The following is a 22,208-nucleotide window of genomic DNA, read 5'->3' on the forward strand; positions in this document are numbered from 1 at the left end:
ATTCAGTGCTGCTCACTATGGTCTTATAATACTGTAAACAGGGGAAAACTTATTTTAGGGGTGCGATTACACCATTGTGTTTGAAGGTTTGTGAGTTTCAGAGTTATTTCGTAAGATTTTCATTTCAAGGCTGAACTTCGGATCCATGTCCAATGGACCATACCTCCTCCATGCTATAATTATGCAAATCTTATAGAAGATTTAATATCATAATCTTTTGTTAAATGGCAATTTCTGAAGTCTGATAATGTTATGGTTGGTTTAAGATATTGCCATGCCAGGCAACCTGTTATCTCTATAGAGAGCTTCAATCTGCCACTGATATTATTATAGAGGAACTCCAATTGCATTGCTCATTTATTAGAGGGTTGTGCAACAGTGGTCAGGGAATGAGGTTTTATTTCATTCTCATGTTTTGCTTCTGCATTGATGCTTGCCATCACATGATTGTAGTTTGTATATTCATTATAGTTCCCATCTCCTATAATCAAGAATTTGTGAACAAGCAGATAGTTCTATTGCTTGGAAGCACTAGCCTGTGCAGGATTATGTTTTTGCACAAATGGCAAATGTTTTTGAACAAATACGAAATAGTGAAATTCATTTAAAAAATGAAATTGAATTCCCATATTAAGGTCCTTGCTAGTGTATTTTGTTTGCTATTCTTGGAGATAATCAGAAGTATGATGAAAATAAGAAGGGGTTTAGCCCTAGGAGAAGGTGTAGTACGATGAATAAATCTATTCAAAATACCAAATCACAACATTCGGAGAAATAGTCTTTGCCTTGGTATGCAAAACTTTGTTTTAAGGGTCCCGAATGAATATTGTAAACGAGGATTCGAGTAACCATCTTGTGCCTCTAATAAAATATTTTCGTCATTCAAAACAAGAAGTTGGATAAAAATGGGCAAATACTCTGAAATAGAGATTTCGGTGTGTAGTCATATCTATAATAGTGAATATTCTTGACTACTTTTGTTTTTGAGTGAAAATGATTTTTTCCCGTCCATACTTTATATGTTATTTATCATTAAAATAGAGAAAAAATACTGGATTGATTGTAAAACTTGTTGCCACTTAGAAGATGTTAACAAGGAATTATTCTTTAAAAAAATTCTAAGGTTGAGTTAAAAATAATTTAAAAATTGAAACTAAAAATTGGTTATTGATGTTAATGATCTAAAGTACAATTTTGTAATATACTCTAAATGTTAAAAAGGAAGAAAAAAATATAAAAAAAATGATAAAATGATTATAATATTAATAATAGAATAAAAATTTATCATGAAGATTGAATCTCATCATTAATGATTATTATTTGATTTGAAACTAGGATAACAAAATCAATATAATATAAAATTATGAAGATGTAATTAAGATTGTAAAATTAGGAAGTTAGTATAATAAAAAACACAAATAATGAAATATAATAGTGCTTTAGTAAAATTAGCTCAAACAAATAGTTAGGTTATAAATAATTATATAAATTAATATTATAATAAAATATTGTAATTTTGTCAATAATAATACAATATATTTATTCCATATTCTAATTTTGTTGATATTGATATAAATGAGTTTGGAAGAGTTCACACTTTTGCATAATTGAAAAAGTACTATGTGATATGAAACAAGCTAAATAATCAATCCGAATGAAACAAACGACAATTGTAGCTAACATCAACAAAAAAGAAACAAGTGTCTACATGGCCTAACTTAGACACCCAATCTTGTGTTCTCACATTATTAGCTCTAGTATGAGATTCAAAAATAGCTTCAAGATTATTCTATGTCTTATACAAGAAACAAAATATTATTGTCCAAGTTAAAAAAGATGTAAGTAAAGATTCTTCCAAGGGGGTCATCAAGTTGAGTCTAATTTGACTTTGATATATTATATGGAAGACTTTGAGGAGAAGGGAATTCATATAAGCACTTAGTGGAATGACATAGTGGTAGGGTTCTACCTTGAATCATGAGGAAGACTCTACTAGAAGCAATAATTCATTGCTTGTGCATGCAATTTTTGACATTGAAGGGTAAAATAATTAGTTGGAAAACTTTTCTAGCACTTTGAAAGATTTTTTTTATAATCTTAAGGTTGACACATGCATTTATTTTCCACTAAATTACAAAAATCTCTACAAGTTCTTTGGAAAGATCCATTTCAACACATAAATGTACACCAATAAAATATTCATTACTAATTATTATTTTTGTAATGCAATAATGCTTGTGAAGCTTTCAGTGATTTGCAAACTCTCCAATTCTTAAAGTCACAGGGGAAGATAACACGAGCACACCCAAAAGTAAGCAAAAAAAAAATCAGGTTCAAGGTTTTATGCATAAGAAATCCCTTAAATCTTTGGTTATTTTTATGCACATAACGTGGTCATTTTGAATCCTTTTTTAGTGGAATATTTTAGCACATAACTTGCTTATTTTGAATCCTTTTTTAGTGGAATATTTTGTTTTGGGGTGGAATTTTCCTAACTTCACTATTGTGCAAAAGGGTTATGATTTTGGATATTCTTAGTTTTTGGCCTCTACATGTCCACTCCTCAATTGATTATTGGATAATTCTCGTGACAAGCTTTGTCAAAATATATACTTTGTTATGTGAAATAAGATAGGGGGTCTTTAGACTTTTCTAAACATTTTTTTTTGCAAAAAACAATACTTTTCTTTGAAAAGTGAAATCTCATAAAATCCATCATGGGCAGATAAGGTCATATTTCTTAGTTTGCTAAATGTTTTTCCTCAAAAATAAATTTGGCCTAATCAAAATTTACCAAAACTACCTTCTAAACATGATGATGAGGATGGATCTGGTTTAAGACACCCACAAAATGTACTTGTCCTCAAACATGCAAATCTGTCCTCTTTTACATGGACCAAGATCTCTCCAAGTAGACTACATAGTGATAGTCCAATAACTTTGATACCATGTGAGAGTTTTTCTATTATAACACCTAAGATCTAAAGGCTAGTGAATAACACAAATGGGACAAAATGGACAAAAACTAACTATATTCTCATCAATATTAACTAAAGTGAACTACATAACTACAATTGATAATGTATAATTCATGAATACAATGCAAATGTGCTTGTTTACATAAGCAAGGCAATAACTTATCATCCACATAAGATGAAATCACATGTCCATCAAAGATGGATCTTCCTACATTGTATAATGAAGTTTGTGCAACATGTGAAGGATGATAATGTGATAAGTGCACTAAAGTGGATATGTCACATAAAGTGGAATGCCATAACTACTATCACCACCTAAATTTAAAGTTCTCCTAAACTTACCTCCATGTCCTTATCATTCCTTACTCACTTCACACCTTATTATCCGTCCCCATTCCTTTCTATTGGCTTTCTCTACCATCCCCTCCTTATCTATTTTACTCGTCTCTATTGGTGTTAAGACTATGTTCTTATCCATAATTTAGAAAGGACTCAACCAATTGCCATGCGTTAATTCTAGTAAGGAGAACTATTGTTTAGTTTAGATGCATTTCACTTTCTCATGCATGATTGGTGATAAATGAAACTCTTCACCATAATTTCCCTTGTCAAAGGTGGTTTCAATTTGGATAAGTGATACATAATGTAATCATTATTAATCAATGAGAAATAACACAATAGAATCAACAAAACTTCAATTTAGCAACTCTTTTTCTTCTTTGCATATTTTTCTTATTTATTTCAGCAAGATTTGTTTATGATGTAGCTTGGAGCTATAACTTTTTTACATGGTATCAAAGCTAAGGCTACTAGGAAAAGAATTGTAAGTTTTTGTTTGTAGGTGTTGAAGATTAGCATTTTCTAGGATGGAATTCTCATTTTTGTCTTTCTCGTATCATTTGATTATCTCAAATAGAAGCCACCGATTTTGCTTAGGCCTACAATCAGAGGTGATGGCCTCTATTTTCACCATTCTATTTTTTTTGAAAAAATATTTGTGCAAATTAGTTAAGTGTGGGAATTTAGGGTTTACATGTCTTATGTTGCAGGGTTTTAGTAGAAAAACCCTAATTTGTTTGCCCCGTGCCCTAGGTTGGGTTAAAACTTTAAATCATCCTTTATAACTCACGGTTATGTTGAAATGTTTAATTATGTCATGCACTTGGTCGAATTTTTATATCCATGGTTGACATTCCAAATTTCCCAAGTCTTATGCCCTAGTGAGAATTCATAAATCATAATGATAATATTCCATATCCTTTCCCGATCTCACGATTAAGTGTGAGCATGGCATCACAAATGATACTTTCAAGTGTTCCGACCATATGTCTAGAGGTTTATGCATTACATCGTAAGAGGGTTTTGGTTAGGGGGAAAACATGTTCCAATCTTACGCCTAGGGTTATGAACGCAAGATTGATTGTAGGTTTATTTTGTGAGGATACAATTTCTCTTGATCTTACAACCTAAAGGCCAAGCAGAGAATCATAGGTCAAAATGTTTATGTTCAAAGTAAGTCACGATGATATGCTCAAAAGAAAATCATAGTTCAACATAAGTCATATTGAAAGGGTCACTCGAGGATACTCTTTGGTCTCAACTGTAAGTGCGTAAAGGTTTTTCAATTAAGATAATAAGTCTCTCAAACATACGATATGAATAACAATGTAAGAGAGTATGTTGTAAAAGGTGTTCGATGCTACAACTAAGGGTTAAGTGTAACATCATAGGGTCCATTATGATGCTTCTCAAAGTTACGGTTGAAGGTGAGTGTAAGAGCGGAGGTCTATTTCCAAAAGGTTACAATGCTACTTCAAGGGTTGCTAATAGTTAAGTGTAAGTTTGCGGCTAAAAGAGATTTTGACAATTAAAGCTCTTGATTACCCAATAAGTTGTAGAGCATAAGATCAGAAGCTTGTAATAGTTAAGTTCATGAAGTTACGATGAAGGGGAAAACCTAATGGAATGTAAGGTCGCAACCCTAAAGGACAAAAGTGCATAAAGTGAATTTGCAGAAATATGAAAAAGACTTGAGGGTTCTAACCAATCAAAATTTTTGGCATAAAATAAGAATGCTAAGATGGATGCTAAAGTCACCAAATTTTTGAAATGACACTCTGATTGTAAAATTTGAATACTTGTGCATGCAAGCATTTAATAAAATAAATGAAGTTGATGGGGTGTGTTCTCACATAAAGACATTTTTCATAACCAAAAAAGTACCAGTTGCCAAAGTATTAGAATTATTGAGTTGCAAAGCACTTGACAGGTTGTTGAAATATTTCTTGAGAGTTTCAAATTTCAGAGCTTATTTATAGAGAAAAGATGTCAGAAACAAGAGGTGATGAGGCACACTCTAAAGAGGTGGAAGTAGTTTAAGCATCATCTTCAAAGATAGGCAAAACAAGGTAGAGGAAGCCAAATAACTATGCCGATGAGTGGGCTCGACTCCTGCTAGGATCATCAAATGCAATTTCTACAATGATCATAGTTTCAATGATCCATACATGTATTGCAAAGATGCCATTTGTCAATATACAAATGGCTATGAATTGTTTATGTTTTTCTATAGCAATAGATTCAAGAAGCCACCAACCTCGAACCCATGGAGGAGGAACTTGGGAGCTTATATTTCTTGAGGTGTATGTGGACATAGATTTATTAAAAGCCCTAATAGCATCATACAACCCTGCAACCAAGTCTTTGCACAAGCAGGATGAGAGAACTTTATGCACATTGGATCATGCATCCTTCATTGAGGCTTTTGGAATGAAGGGTAGATCAGTGTGGAAGTAGATATCCAAGACTTCCCAAAGAAATTTGAGAGGAATGCCAAATTTTATAGTGGTAATGTGATGTCGTGAAGGGGCACCTCAAGGTCTTTTTGGAAGATCTTTACAAATTTTGGCTTGTGGGGGGTTCTAGCCATCCCCAAGGTAATAAGGACTAGTCATAAAGTCCCAAGGTTGTTTTAGTGTGTGTGTTGTTTAGAGTCTTGTGATTGGTGTGTTTAAATAGGCTCTAGTGTCAAAGTCCTAGGAAAGTCAACACAAGGGTCAAAGTTTGACCAAGGCTCCAAAAATAGAGTGGCACTTATGTTTTTTTATGTTCTTAAGTGTTTTGGAATCCAAGGAGTTGATTCTGGATCGAAATATGCAAGTTAGGATAGGGAATTGTCAAGTGAGCAAAAGTTGCTCTTGGCAACTTTGCAATTTTGCAAAGTTGTCATGACAACATTTCCTAAGAACTAGGAAACCACTTTAATGGGGTTCTAAACCTGACCTAAGGGTCCAAACACGTGGGAATATTATATATAAGGTTAGAAAAACCCTAACCTGATAGTTGGAAGTGACATTGTATAGATTATATTCTAGAAAGAACAAGAATGAACATTATTTTTGTAATAGAGCCTTCATTTAGTCACCGAATGATTGAATGGATTGAATTAATGCATTGAGACCTCAATTTGTGTTATGTACTTAATCTATGTGGCATTGATTTAGGTTTTTAGTACGATTGGTTAACATTTTGCAAATTTCTTGTGTTTCATTGGTTCACTACTTGGTTAAGAGCCAGTCTTGTAAATATGCGCCCCTTTTGAATTCTTGTGGTTGAATTTCCATGGCCTCTTGGAATCAAGTATGGGACCTTGTAAATATTGTAAATATGGTTTGTGGATTTTTTGTTTGTAGGAGAGCTATTTTTGCCATCAACCCCGAGGCAAGTGCAGAGGCATTCTGGCTGGTTGCTTGTATATGACAAAAGTAAGAGGGCTTGCTTAATGGATTGGAGTGTGCCAATAAAAGTTGTAGAAGTGAAGGGGCATGTTTCCTATACATGTGTATGCAAGGAGGAGTGCAAAGGAGATCATTAAAGTACCTATTGAGATCAAAGAAACCAAACAGTGTCACATGCCCTAGAAATCCTCAAAAATAGGGGTTTGGTGACAATCCTATGTACAAACACCTTGGAGGTCTAAAACCTAGAAAATATTGAAGCCTAGGAAGACCCTAGTAAGAATCACTAAACAAGTTAGGGGTCTATTTGGAGGAATTAAGAGTTATTCCAAGAATTCTAATTCTAGGAGGCCTAATTGGGGAAAAAAGGCTACAAGGCCTAAAATCTTGAAAACTTAGAACTCGATGGAAAACCCAAAGAAGAATCCATCCAAATGGATTAAAATGGGTTAAAGACAATAAATGAATAGTAAGGACACCTATTCCTAGCCCCAACAATAGTTTGGGAAGAAAAGTGGTTGAATTGAGTCCATGAGTGCATAGTTGGATTTTGAAGCATAATTGAGTGTTTGAAGTTGGTGGTGAGTTCTATAAGCAGATAGAGATCCTAAGACTGATCTCTAAGTAGGGTAGTGAGGAATACCCTAGTAAGACCAAAGAATAGGTCTTAGGAAGAACAAGAGAGCTCTTTGAGAGTTAGTTCTCCCCATCATGATGATTTATCATATTCCATACGAGCTGAAATTAGTAGGAGAAATTCCTAAAAAAGGTGGATAAGATGCTTCCATCAAACATGGTGTATGGAGGACTCCACCTTATGTCTTTGAACATTCAAGATCGATTCACAAACATTGAATATGATTATGTGAAGTGCATCATTGAGAAGATGCAAGAACAGATTGCTGCTGCCTAGAGTGGGGAATTTGGAAATTTCAAATTCAATCACTATTCACCATTGATGCATCTCATATTGTACAAGAATGTTGCCTACTTCACTAAAAAATTCTTTGATTAGACATTAGACTGAGATGGAGACTTGTCAATGCAACTGTGGACTCGGGTATGAGACAAACATTACCCTTATTCTAGTTCTGTTTCACTTTTAAATAATTTAACTCTATTTTCATGAGAATGTTGGGTGCCCTACCAAATAGGATCCCTGAAATTGTAAGGAGAATATTGAGGCATGCATTGTTAAAAAATGATGCTAAATTAGACCATAATTGGGGGATGCCTTTTTATTTTAATATATTTTTGCATTCATGAGAGTCTATGCATGCCCACAATTGCCACACATACTACCAAAGTGTATACCTCTTAATTGGGGATAATGGAGTTTTTATGGCAGCTTATTATGATGGATATGGAGTATTTAGGCCCTAAATTGCATAAAGGAACATTTTTGTGTAGATGTTTCAAGATTGGGAATTTTACAATTGGAAAAGAGTCAATTGATCATATCCATGAGTATTTGAGACACTACAATTTGTCTTCTTCCCCATACATAATTTATGACCCTAAAAATGTGGTCAGAAATGCATTAAAAGAAATAAGGAATTACACTCTCCCTAACAATAAAGAACTACCTCAAGAAAATATAATCATAAATAATCTAATTAAGAGTAATGTAGAAGATAGATTTAGGAAGTTTGAAGATATTTAGAGGGTAGAGAAGGAGATGAAAAAAAACCCCTAACTTAGAGGGTTTTTGCTCAGAAGTTGCCTATCCATTTAGGGTAGAGAAATTGTTCCAAAAGTATCATCATATAATTTCACAATTGCCACATGAGGATTTATGAGAAGAAAACAGAGTGAATCCTGATTCTCCAAAACCAGATGTGGAGTTGGAGGAGGAGGAAGATCAACTTGAAGTTTTGGCTTGGTGGCCCAGGGAAACAAAAGGAAAAAAATTATCCACATGCCTAAAAAGGTAAAAGAGAGGACTTTACAACTAATGCCTAGTAAGAACTAGTATTTTTTTGACATGAGACAGAGCTTTTTACAAGAGAGAGTGAAAGTTATCGAGAGCTCCTTGACAGACATGTAGTTAACTGTGGCAAGGCTGGATGACATGATCATCCAAGGTTAGTTTTTTGAGAAGATGACGACTTAATTAAGTTTGAAGAGTTCAAAATTTTTCTATATAAGGTGAACAAAGTGAATTGACTTTGATGTTGAAACTAAGGGAGAGTGAGGAGAAAACCAAAGAGCTTATTAAAAAGCTTCTGGCCTATGACCCAAACAATGAGACTATGACAATAAATGAGGCCAAAGACCTTGTGCAGAGGAGTGACATGTTGTTAGTGCTAGGATGGGATTTGGGAACAAACATTGTGCTAGATCAAATTAGAAAACAAGATTACAAAATTTCTTATGAAGCATTTGGTGCACGAGGCCTACAAAGAGGCTCAGGTTTCAACATAGACAATAAGACGCTAGCTGTGTGGAGCTTTGCTCCTCAAAAAAATAAGCCTAGGCTTACGGATGTTCAAGACACAACCCAAGGAAGTGCCATCATATGGACCTTGGACTCTACGACTAGCAGTGAGATGTTAAGTGTTTTGAAGCACTTCTCTTTCATGAATGAGGCTAAAATGGGGTAGATTGAAGATCATCTTGCTCAGACCTTTATAGAATACATTGAACAAGAAAATTGTATGAAGAACTAAAAAAGAGTTATGTATTTGAACAAAGGGTGAAAGAGCTAGAAGAGAAGGTACAAGGGCTAGAAAATTAATTTGCAACCCTAAAGGAACAACTCAAGGAAATGGAGCAAAGAAAAATTGAGATGAGGGTTGAGAAAAAAAAATAAGCCAAAAAGAAAATTGCTCCCATGACAGAGGACAAAGCAGTGGGAATTGAGTAGGCAATTGTTATAATGGAGATTGAGGCTCCTATCCAGGACAACCAGCTTAAGGTGAATGCACTAAAGCAAATGTTGAATCATAGGATGGAAGTATTGAAAAGATATCCCAAAATGTCCATAGTATTTTCATATCCTTGCAAAGGGCAGAGCATATATACAATGAAGCCCTAACATGGTTTATTAGGATTAACCTTAGATAGAAATAATAATTACATGCAAATATAACCAATATCAGAAAATAGTAGATCGCACATAAGAGAACACAAAACACCAAGATTTAACATAGTTCACCCAATCCCTGGGCTACATCCACCAATCAACAAGTCCAATATTATTATGATCCAGTGATTACAACCTAATTACAATCCACAATCTCTTATAGCTCAATACTGCTGCAAGAACCAATTTTCGCATTATACATTATGAAAATCCCCAACCCTAAGCCCTTTTTATACAAGCTTTTTGCCACTTAGAAAACTAGGGCTAGAATAATAGAAAAATAGTAGCCAATGCCTTTTACAATATAAGGTCATTTTTCGCTTTGGGGGTGCTACCCTCGAAAACCCTTGCGGGGGCGTTGCCTCTCAACTCCACCCTATACTATGACAGGGCGTGCACCTGGGGTGTTGCCTAGGACCCCGTCTTGGGGGCGCTTCCCCCAAAACCCCATAGAAATAATCTAGAGGGAAACCACACCAAATAAACCTCTGAGTTTGATTAGGCTCCACATCACAACATGGTTAATCTCCATTTTTAATAAATGAGACCCATATATTCAACTCTTTAACAAATTGATTATTCTAATGGCTAAGACGCCAGAGCTACCAGACAAAATTTTCACAGTGAAAGAGGCTTTGGAAGCAATAAAATAATTTATTGGTTTTTCATGAGTAAATTATAAGTGATATAGAGTAAACGAAGATAATGAGTGAAGGTGTTGATAAATTCATTCCTTCCATTGTTGATAATGACAATAAGCAAAAAGATTGGCAGGAGTGGTTGACATCTTTTGATCACATTTTAACATTAGAGAATGTTGTGATTATACTTGATGAAGATGTTGATGAAGTGTCTTTGTATGATTTGATTGATTCCTTGTTCAAGATAGAAGTTGATTGGTTTGTGGAAGAATCAAGAGCCATTATAGATGCTAGATGGAGTAAATTTGTGAATGATTTGGAGACTATTAAAGACACTGACTTACCAACAAAGAGGGAAATATATGCTTGGGAGGCAGTTAGAGAGATCAAGGCCTTACCCATGAGAAGTAGTTAGAGGACAACTGATGAACACAATGAAGCCAAAATAGAGGAAGGACAAGGATAATAACAAGGTATCTTATCTTTGCATATGCTTGCTATGGATACACCTACATTATGAACAAAGACTGTACTTGAACAAGAAGATGCCAATTATCAATTTTGAGCTACTTTCCAAATTACACAAAGTGCAGAGAATGTAACTGTTTTTGTCTTCTCTGTAACTTTTTTTGATGTTATTTTTGACATGTGTCTTCCCAAATCCATAGCTTGTTGCAATCCTTATTCTATAAAAGGAATTTCAAGATTGGGAAGAAGGGTCTCAAGTTCTTATTTTGTGATGAAATATATCATTTAAGTCGGTCTAGGATTTTGTGTTAAGTATTGATGTATTTAGCTTGCTTTCTATAGTAGTTTGGAATTAATGGAAGTATGGTTTTAGTCTTGTATTTCTATCATGAATATCATATCAAAACTATGTATCGTTCTTAAAGAGATTAATACAAGCAAGCGTTGTAGGGTATCTGCATCTCAAAATTCTATCTCCATTTTTGTTCTTTTGTGATTTTGAGAATGAATGAACAAGTTTCATTTTATTCAAATTTAATTTATTGAGTTGCATATCATTTTAGAGTTTCTTTTAGTTCAAAGAATTAAGTAAATGCTTCTATAGAATGATAGGGTCATTTAGGGTATGAAAGGGATATGATAAGTATAGAGTTTGGAGGTCAACAATTGATATATTTAATTTCAAGTCAATTAAATAGATCTATTAAATATTAGCTGATATGACTCTATTTTTTGACAATGGACTAAGTTACTAGTATTTTAGTTAAAGAAATCACACAATGTCAATCTTATCTTAGCATGAACACTCTTTTATAAATAAAAAATCATTAAGAATTGCTGTCATAATGGAATGTAAAGTTGGTCATTACTTGTTGCATGAATCTATCAAGTTTATTATTGTCTACTATTGACTTGTCATTTATTTTACAATTTTAAGAAGTTTCAAGGCCAAACCTGCTATGAAAGGTTTGAATTACAAAGCATTATTCATAAAAAATGTCAAATCCTTAGGTTGACCCACCTTGGTTTAGCAGAGCCTAAAATCTAGAAAGCATAAGTTCTTTGTCAAGTTGGTCCAGGCCAAAATAGGATATACCAAGCATGAGATGTAGCTAAACCCTAGGTATCATGTTATTCGTTGTTTCCCCGATGTATATGTTAAATTTGTTAAATTAGAAACCAATAAGAGGCTTGTGTCAAAATGTCACGACATTAGAGGTTGGACCTGATTCTACATCAGAGATAGGCCAAGATCATGCTCTCTTCACATGGATCTTGCCTTTCCTCTCTCTCTCTCTCTCTCTCTCTCTCTAGTGACACTTGTTTCAATGGAATTGTCATGTCTCCTTGAACGAATGCTTCTTGCATGCTTGAGTAGTGTCATTAGGGTCACTCATGCAAACTCATGTCTCATTTGCATCCTTGAATGAAAGATGTTTTACTTTCGTTAGTGATCTATTCTTTATTTGAGGGAGCTATGTAGATTATTGTCTACTATATCTTCAATTTGATTGACATATATTTTGCCTTTGTTTTTCATCTAGTCATTGTTCGAGTAGTGCCATTGGAGGTACTCATGTACACTGATCCTAATCATCATCTTGGTTTCAAAGAAGGTTCGTCATTCAACAATATGGTAGTTATCACTTGACACATTTTTTGCAATTTTCTTGTCACAAAAGACCTTTCCTCTTTCCTTGCATTATTTTTATTCTCTTCAGTTGGAATTAAGGAGGGGTGTTACTATTTATGATTCCAACTGCCAGTTTAATTTACTCGTAATGGTGATGTTTTGGTGAAATTTCAATTTTGATGATGACTTTTCCCAAACTAAGGCTATTAATTAGATTCTCTAGTTGATTGCTCATGCATGATTGGTCATAAATGCAACTATTCGCTATAATTGTCTCTTGTTAAAGGTGGTTTCAATTTGTCTAAATCATGCATAATGTAATCATTATTAATCAATGAGAAAGAGCACAATGTAGTCAATAAATCTTTTATTCTGAGTAGCTCTATTTTTCTTGTTCGAATTTGCAAGTATTGTTTCTTTTTCTTTTAGCTAGATCTTACAGCTATATAAAATTTTAGATGGTATAAGAGCTTAGAGAGCTAGAAGTAAAAACATTTTTTTTTGCAGGCAAAACACATCAAAGCTTAAAAGAATGAAGTTTTCAACCTTTTATTTTCCTATATCATATGTTTATTTTGAACGAAAGACCAATTCTACTTAGGCCCACGAGCATAGTCGTGAATTGAAAAGTCATGGAATTAGAGGTTGGACCCAATTCTATATCAGAGAAAGGTCAAGGTCATGCTCTCTTTGCATGTAGCTTGCCTTCTTTTTTCCTCTAGCGCGTCTTTGTGGCTCTTTGTGCGAATGTTTCTTTGGTTCCATAGATGATCAAATTTATGGACATTTGGCACCTGTATTTTCAATCAACAATTTATTCTTGCATTGTTGAGTAGTGGATAGTTCTCTCTTCTGGGATCGATTGTGTGATAGTTTTTAGAATCAATGTTTGAGATCATACTACATGGTTCATCATTAGAAAGCAAAAGAGAGAAAATGATACTTTCCATTCCTTTGCTCTCTTTTGCATCTTGATGATGGATCATGTAGTATGGTCTAAAATGTTGATACTAAAAACCAACACATAATCAATCCCAAAAGAAACAATTATCAACTAATATGGATTGTGGAAATCTAATATACTTACTTGGTTGAGTGTTGTCATTAGGGTCACTCATACAGACTCATGTGTCATCTACATCCTTGAATGATAGATGTTTTTCCTCTATTTTCCATCTATTCTTTGTTTGAAGGAGCTATGTGTAGGGACAAACTATGGTACAAATATTAAGGATAATTTATAAGATTAAGAGCTAGTTTGTCTTGCATTTAAATATCGATCCGGGGTCATAGACTGATGAAAGATATAGTGCCTATCTGCACAAGGGATGAAGATAGCATGCCAAGTGGGGATGGATGTAGTAACAACACATGAAAGGAAACCTATAACAAACCAAAATAAAACTAGTGACAGGAACTATCACTTCCTAGCGATAGGAGCTAAACTCACAATAATAAACTATTTCTAAAAACTAAAAAACATGAAAATTTAATCTATAATTTAAATTTACAGGTAATAAATAAGAAACCATATAAATCTGCATTCACAATTAAATCTAAAACAAATACATAAATCAATGGTTAATTATCTACAATAGGATACTAATATAATGATTTTAAGTACAAAATTAAAATAACAACACACAAAAATAAAAACACACATTAAATCTAAAGAAAATATGAATCAATGATAACTATTTACAAGTACATAAAATAAAATATATAAACTAATATAATAATTCTATTATGAAATTAAATAAAAATAACAATAAGTAAAAATACACATCTAATCTAAAATAAATCACCAACCATCCTGAGAAGTCGATCTTGCCTCCTTAGTATGCCTAGTGATGGAAAATAAACAATTTTCTACGTTGTCTTGATCAAAACAACATTATTTTATTTCTCCAAATTCATTATAGAAATTGCAAATGAGTCTGCTATAGGAACTGCACGAACATAAGTTTGTATTGCAGTCTCAAATTAATCTGATATAAAAATCTTCTCTCCAAAAGCTACAGTAGAGCTGAAATATATATAGCTCAATATTATAACAGTAGCTAGCTAAAATAAGATGGTTTGGTTTGACCATTTTAAAAATATTATGATGTTCATTTTAGTCCTCATATTAAAATGATTTAGTTACAACAACAAGCTCAAATAAGAAGCATGTTGTTTTTTACTTCCAAAAAAAAAGAGAATTAGTCATGGGTTTAAAATGGTTGGTAGATAATTGATTTATGAATCAACCAATCATATGAAGCTGTAAAATGGGCATTAGGAAGTCTTGCCAGGCAACGGGAAGTCTACTAGGTGACATGCAGTTTTTCAGGGAACAAGAAGTTTGACAGGCGACAAGATGTTTTGTAGAATTCTAGATTGCGATAGGAAGATCTGCACCCACAAATCAAAATGTTTCAAACTATATATGCCATGACATAAATAATTTTGATTATTAAATTAATCAATAAATAATTTCCATAATTTAATCCCAAAACTAGATTAAATAATACTTATATATATTTAACCATATGCAACGTATAAGGTGGCAAAATATGATAAAATAGTATGGAAATAAGGGACAAGAATGAGTATGAAGGTATTTAAAATGGATTAAAAGATGGTATAAAATGGATCATAATTGACTCTCACCACTATGCAGATTAGTGTCTACTATATCTTTGATTTGATTGGCAGATGTTTTGCCTTTCTTTTTTCATCTGCTTATTGTTCAAATAGTGTTGTTGGGGCACTCATGAAGACTGATCCCAATCATCATCTCAATTTCAAAGAAGGTTATTCACTCAATACTATGGTGGCTATGATTTGACATATGTTCGCAATATTTTTCTTGTCATAAAATATTTTCAGATGAATCTTTTCTTTCATTAGTTTTTTGTTCTCCTCAGTTAGCCTTAAGTGAGGGTGTTGGTGTAAAGACTCTATTCTCATTCGTAATTTAAGGAGCACTCAATTAGTTACCATGTGTTAAGTCCAATAAAGAGAGCTATTATTTAGTTTATATGCCCCCCACTTTCTCATGCATGATTGGTCATATCTGAAAATCTTCACCCTAAGTTGCTATTGTCAAAGGTGGTTTCAATTTATATAAATTATGTATAATGTAATAATTATTAATCAATGAGAAAGAGCACAATGTAATCTATAGAACTTCGGTTCAACAACTCTATTTTTTTCTTTTATATTTTTTTTGCATCTAGATTTGTTTATGATATAACTTAGAGCTGCAAAAAATTTTATAGTCTCCTATTCTCCTTATTTCTCCTCTTACCATTGATTCCTTGTCATTCCTTCCTCCCCTTTGTCTTCATCCACCTTGTCTTCATCCACATGAATTCTCCTCACCGATTCCTTATTATTCCTTCCTCCCCCTTCTCTTCCTCCTTGTCTTCATCCACATGACCTCTCCTCTGTGAGCTTTATCATCTACAAGAGTTTCAACTGATTATCTCTACTGACAAGGACTACCTAAGTAGTAGTAATCATCCACAAGAGTTTCAACCAAAAACCACCTTATTAACATGAGTCACAACCACCATTGTCCTATATCATAATAAAATTATTATTACAAATATATTGAAAATAATGAAAACAATTGAAGTGTTGTAAGATAGATTAGAAAAACAGATAAATTACTTATCAAATATAAGAGAACTAGTAATATGACTAGATGATACCACAAAGTTTTATAATTTGTTTGAGCAGAAGGCATGGGTGGATAATCTCTTTTCAGCAACCTACTTTTGCTAAGGTTTATGATGCGATAACAATCAATTTAAACATTGATAATTGTTGTTCATCGCATGCTCATAGGGAAATTGTGGTTGTGGGCTTCTCTCGTATCCCTTAAATGGGCTCTCTTTGGCTAATGTATGGTCACAATGTAAATGCACTAGAGTTTGGCTTTAAATTAAGTTGATAGACTGGTTAGTTGGTGCTTGTAGAGTTTCAACAATTCAATAGTAGAAATTTATATATTTTCTATCAATATTAAATATTATTAGAATTAATATTAAATTAGAAACTTGATTTGATTCATAAGGTTATATTATATTGTATAAAAACATATGATAATATTTTGAAAGGTTTGGTATTTGTCATGTCAAGAAAGTTTAATGTTAGTACTTCTATGTGAAGAAACTTCTATGTTTCACTTCTATGAACATCACCCATATGAAACGAGTGCTAAGTTACTATTCACTCTTATTACAAAATGGCTCTTGAAAATACTTCTATCATATGAACTAAACATTCATTTATGATAATTATCAGTTTTTAGTCAATATTAAATAAATTAATAATGATTTATAATTTGATTTGATTCATAAGATTATATTCCTTTATATATATGCATATAGTGACGACTTGCATTTCATTTTGGAAAATTACATGTTCAATGCTTCACCTCTCTAAACATCTCTTATATGCAATGAGTGTTAAGTGCACCATTAAATCTGTAAAAGATAGATTTTTGTGAACTATTACTGGTAAAATATGAATCAATATATTTGACTTAGAAAGTACACAATTGAATTATGATAACAACAATATAATTCAATTTACTATGAAAATATCTTCTACATAAAAGTTAAACATCCTTTTATTCAGTTAAAATTTGTTTAAACATTTATTCAATTAAAAAAAAATATAACTTAATTTTAAAAAAATAACGTTAACCTTAATGAAAAATTAGAATAAAATTTAGTGACAAAGATTTTCAAGCACCTCAACACACATTTCCATCATAAAAAATATAAGAGACCACAAACCACCTCTTCATATCTTATTCTTATAATTGCTTTATTTTGTACAAACTATCACACTCCTGACTTTAGACACCTTCTTTTCTGCCATGTCATCCTTGATGACCTTGTTCATAGTCTAGATGGTGGAGGGGGAGATACTGGAACAACATAAGAGACAGGACCATTAGGCTTTGGTGAAGGTGGGACTAGAGGCCGCCTTCTTCCAAGTTTTCTCACTTTCAAACTACTCTTTCCACCCTCAAATGGTAACCTATTTGATGGATGCCTCGCAACTCTTCCACCTAGATCACCTGAATTAGGCAATATCCCCACTGATGGAGATGAAGGCAAGGCTGAGCTCCTCTTATCAAAACCTGCAATTAAAACAAAAAAAAGCTAAACATTGCCATGGCATATATGCAAGCAAATATATTAAAAATAAATACCAGTGCTAGTTTCAATCGACTAAGCAAGACTAGAATCAAAGGATTTTTGTTGCACATTATTCTTACAATGTTTATATTATGTTACTGCAGACATAATTTTTATAGTCTATGATGGTGATATATATTGTTTTGAAAAAATTCTATGTTTTTCATGAGAAAATAGGAAGTAAAAAAGAAAAACAAATGTACGAAAAGGTTTGTCCCAAAATTTCAAATAAAAAGCTCACAATTCTCCTCATTTTATTGTCAGCAATACAAAAAATACCTGACTGTGCTCCAACAGACTTGTTCAGAAGGAAGATAATAAGTAGGAGAAACAGAAGATGCCACGATGCAATTGAACTCTTGAAAGTAGAAGAAGAACCCATCGCACAAGATTTCCTGCTGGACTTTCTCAAGAAAACCACATTTTTATACCCACAAAATTCCTGTTAATCGTCCAACGCAAACCTTACTTTAAAATAGATGTATCTAAACCGAGTTGTGAGATGGGTTTGGTAAAGTTTGATTTTAATATATTTAATTTAACGCGGCAATGCAACCTAAAGCTTCAACCACATCATTGAGAATTGACAAGTCAATGTATAAAGAATGACTTAGAAAGAATCATCCAGCTGCACTTCACTAGCATGAATGGCGTGAAAACAAAAAGTCATTAACTATTTGGTGGAGGCGTGCTTTTGTCTCTGACCATCAAATCGTGCGTTGAAATTCAGTCAGAGATTCAGAACATTCACGATCCCAACTAGAAGCCAAGATTACCCAACAACCCTAACAAAAGTAGAAGTTCCACAATACAAACTGCCAACAAAGAATGAACAAATGCCCCAAAAGCTCGAGAAGAACAACAATAAATGTTCAAAATCTGCAAAACTCATTTTCCCAGGGCTATGTTAATGCCACCTTTGCAAATGAACGTGAAAGGGGCCAACCATGCAAATATCATTTCCTCCAAACAATAAGAAATTGAAATCAAATGTCAAAGAATTAAGAATTAGGAAACAATATAAAAGATGAGGAAAGAGGAATTAATGAATTCAAAATCTTAATCTTGTCTTTTCTTTTTAATAATCTTATGGAAAAATGTTCAAATCATTCTTAAGGGTTTGCATCAATTTATTTGATAAGTCTCTTTATAACTACAATTGCTAGGTCATATAATTAAATATAACATACGGTTATTTAAGGTGTGTCTTGAAAGACTACAAAATAATGAAATCTATACTTTTTCATTAGGTGGACCAAGTTCTAGTTTTGAAGTATAGGGTGGCCCCATGAACATGATAGGAAAGCAACATTGTTGAAAGGCTTTCCAAATGCCAAATTAACAGGGAAATATCCAAGAACAAAATTGCATAGGTAAATAAAATACCAGACATATCAAATACGAGATAGAGAAAACACCAGATTTAATGTGGGAAACCCTTTCGGGAAAAAACCCACCACTCAAAACCCTGAACAAAATTTTGTATCACAGTAAACAATTTACATACAACAAATTTGAATTTTCATAGGCTCAGATTGCCTTTACAATCAACTTGATTTCCAATATCTATCTTCTTTACAAATCTTGTAGCCATTAATACACCATGTAAATGCGTTACAGAACTGTCTACCATTCGTCAATCACAACGGATGCCTTCAGTGATGTAGACATTTTGGTCATGCAGATACTTCAGTCAATCCAGACTCCTTTGGTGACACTCGGTCACGCAGATGCTTCAGTCACTCCAGACTCCTTCGGTGACACTCAGTCAGACAAGTGCTTCGCTCATTGGTTGAGAGCATCACTACACAACAGACACTTCTCCATGTGCAAGTTTAATAGAGTTTTTGTACTTGCCACACACACCATACCCACACCGTACTCCATATTTACCATACTTTTCATATGGTCAAAACACATTCCATTGGTGTCACCATACAAATCATGCAGTTCACCCCTCACTGTACTTGTGGAACTTGCCTCTACCATACGACGATCTTGCCATACATTTTTATAGAAATTTCAGCAGCATAACAACCTAAAAAATGACATTTCCAGATCTGTATAGCCTTTACACAATAGCTCACAAATGTAGGACAAAAACTACGCTCATCGAGCTCTCGAAATTAACACAAAAATGCCCGGAAACACCACAAAAATACTAATAATCTATCTCAGAAGTTTAATCACGTCCCAATACATATATTCAACTCTATTTTAACATCTTAAAGTCTAAAATACAATAGCAACCCAAACTGATATGAAATACTCAACTGAACACCAAAGTCATACCAAAAAAACACACCCGAAAACCCACAAATCTGCACTGTTCAGCACAAAGGCAAACTCTGTATGAGCATGCACATGGAATGGCTTCAAACTCCCATCCTTAGCCTTCCTAGAAACCTGCAAACTCTCATTCTTGGGTCTCCTTGGAAACCTGCAAACTCCCGTTCTTGGGTCTCCTTCTCCACAGGTTTGGTAGCCTCTAAAGAATAACAAAGAAATGAGCAAAAATCAAGTTATGAAATCAGCCCAAAATGCCTCCAAACTCTTTAAAAGAGGGCATAACCCTAACTCACGTCCAAGAGGGGTTAATAAAACATATTTTAATAATAATCTTCATTTATTAGTCCATTAGCTTCCAAAGATTATCCCCTTTTGTTGAAACTTCACCTTTTTGGGCCTGCTTGCCTTAGCAAAGATTATTATTTTTTAATTATTTGAAAAGGGGACATGAAAAGTCCTCCCCTCCCAAACATTGCTTATCCTCAAGAAATGGCTAAACAATAAACCAATCAATCCACCTGGATCCCAAATGTAGTCATGAACTATACTACTACCAATTAACACAGGCTCCTGCAATATCCTCTGCAATATGACCAAGAGGAATCCATAATAAAACTGATAATTATAGCTCAACCAAACTCCAAAATCACAACTTCCACAGTTAGAAACCCACGAGACACAAACTCTTAGAACATCAAAACCCAAGTAAAGTGGACTACCAACACAGTAAATACCATCAATGCATTCCACTGGCCTATACGGAATGTACAATCCAACTCTACAACAATGGTGAATGCTCCTAAATGAAACTGTACCAAGTATCATGGAGAATCCACACACTATACAACGCCTGCAGTCAACACAACTCTGTAGATCACCGACCACTATCTCATAACCATAACTACCATGCACCCCTGATGGTGAAAAGCCATCACAAGATAAATAACAAGAATTGGAACCCAAACCAAATTTTCCTGCCATCAACTCCTCAACACAAGGATTAAATGCTAACTGATGTACATACCTTGCAATATAATGTTGATAAAAAAAATCAACCTCAGTCAACAGCTCACCATGAACAAGTGATACAACCCACTGTGACTGATCACCAGCTAAGTTAGGAGATGTCATAGCCAAAGGAGTAGAATCAATAACAACACCCGCTGAAGCATCACTCTGAAATTCCTGCTCTAAGTTATGTATTATCAAGCTGTCAATTGTAGAACCTATCGCCATGTCGTGCCCATCACAACTCTCATCCTGAGGTGTTAAACTATCCCATAACTGATGATAAGCACTAGGAACCAAAGTACATCTTTGTGTCATCATCTCATCAACATGATCATCAAAGGTAAATTGATAAGCATACCTTACAATGTAATGCTGATACAATGCGCCAATCTCAGTCAGTGGCTTAGACTGCAATCCAGATGTAACTAACTGCAATCGATCACTAACCAAGTTGGAACTGACTACTAGCTCCAAAGACATCGCCAAGGGAGTAGTATTACTAGCAGGAACCATGCCAACTATCAGCTCACCAACATCACACATGGTCTTTGATACAGCATCTCTAGTCTTCATGCCATTAGTGCTAGAGGTCACCACCATGTCAGGCATACCACAACAATCTACTGTAGCACCCAACTCAACTGAACCTGACTCTAGTGGGGATGAACCCGATATGCTAATGTTAGTATCAAGGATGGATGCATCCCCATCTCCACTATCTTTGACAATCTCAACCATGGACATCCTCGGATCATCAGACACCACAGCTTGTGACTGTACAGAATCTAGTAAAGATTGTAGTTGCTCTAACTCCACGGTCACCTTAGCCAAATGAAACTGTGACTCCTTGAAAGCCAACTGTGTACTCTCAAGAATCTCAGATTTCACCTCAAGCTACTGAGTAAGCTCACTCACCTCATCTTCCTTGGCCAACAATGCATCGTATGCTGTACTGCCCCACTCCATAAGATAATCTCTATCGGCTACCAACTGCATATAATCCTGTCTCAAAATCCGAATAGCCTCCCATAAAGAGTGGAACTCTGTCAAGGAAAGATAACTGCCTCCCTACTCATCACAAGTAGGAGAACCCCATCCATAAACTGCTAACAATTGACAAACAACATACAAATGTTGGCAAGCAATACCAATGTCTCACTCACTAACT

The 22,208-nt window shown here is 34.0% G+C and overlaps 2 protein-coding genes across 5 annotated transcripts in view; one reads left to right on the top strand and one right to left on the bottom strand.

The window, feature by feature from the left end:
- Positions 1 to 638, top strand: part of MTSSB (mitochondrially targeted single-stranded DNA binding protein) — a 99,697-nt gene extending 99,059 nt beyond the window's left edge. For all 4 annotated transcript variants that reach the window (XM_089817983.1, XM_089817980.1, XM_089817981.1 and 1 more), the window contains exon 7: positions 42 to 638. In XM_089817983.1, coding sequence (XP_089674109.1) covers positions 42 to 58 — 17 coding nt within the window. In that variant the 3' untranslated portion in view covers positions 59 to 638. The remainder of the gene's footprint in view (positions 1 to 41) is intronic.
- A 16,661-nt stretch (positions 639 to 17,299) lies between these two features.
- Positions 17,300 to 18,208, bottom strand: LOC149564425 (uncharacterized). The gene is made up of 2 exons (XM_089816840.1): positions 18,020 to 18,208; positions 17,300 to 17,682 (listed from the first exon to the last, which is right to left on the bottom strand). Exons 1-2 carry the CDS (start codon positions 18,120 to 18,122, stop codon positions 17,438 to 17,440), a joined length of 348 nt encoding a protein of 115 aa, XP_089672966.1. The 5' UTR covers positions 18,123 to 18,208; the 3' UTR covers positions 17,300 to 17,437.
- Between the last annotated feature and the right edge of the window lie 4,000 nt (positions 18,209 to 22,208).

Source organism: Cupressus sempervirens, chromosome 3 (genome assembly GCF_028749045.1).
Source record: "Cupressus sempervirens isolate cs-2001-9-10 chromosome 3, ASM2874904v1, whole genome shotgun sequence".
NCBI classification, from domain to species: domain Eukaryota; kingdom Viridiplantae; phylum Streptophyta; class Pinopsida; order Cupressales; family Cupressaceae; genus Cupressus; species Cupressus sempervirens.

Bases quoted from the DNA above. Each gene is read 5' to 3' on its own strand.
- LOC149564425 (XM_089816840.1), bottom strand. From the start codon at position 18,122: ATGGGTTCTTCTTCTACTTTCAAGAGTTCAATTGCATCGTGGCATCTT. The intron at 17,683-18,019 runs GTATTTTTTGTA...TTTTAATTGCAG, and splicing joins GTCTGTTGGAGCACAGTCAG to GTTTTGATAAGAGGAGCTCA.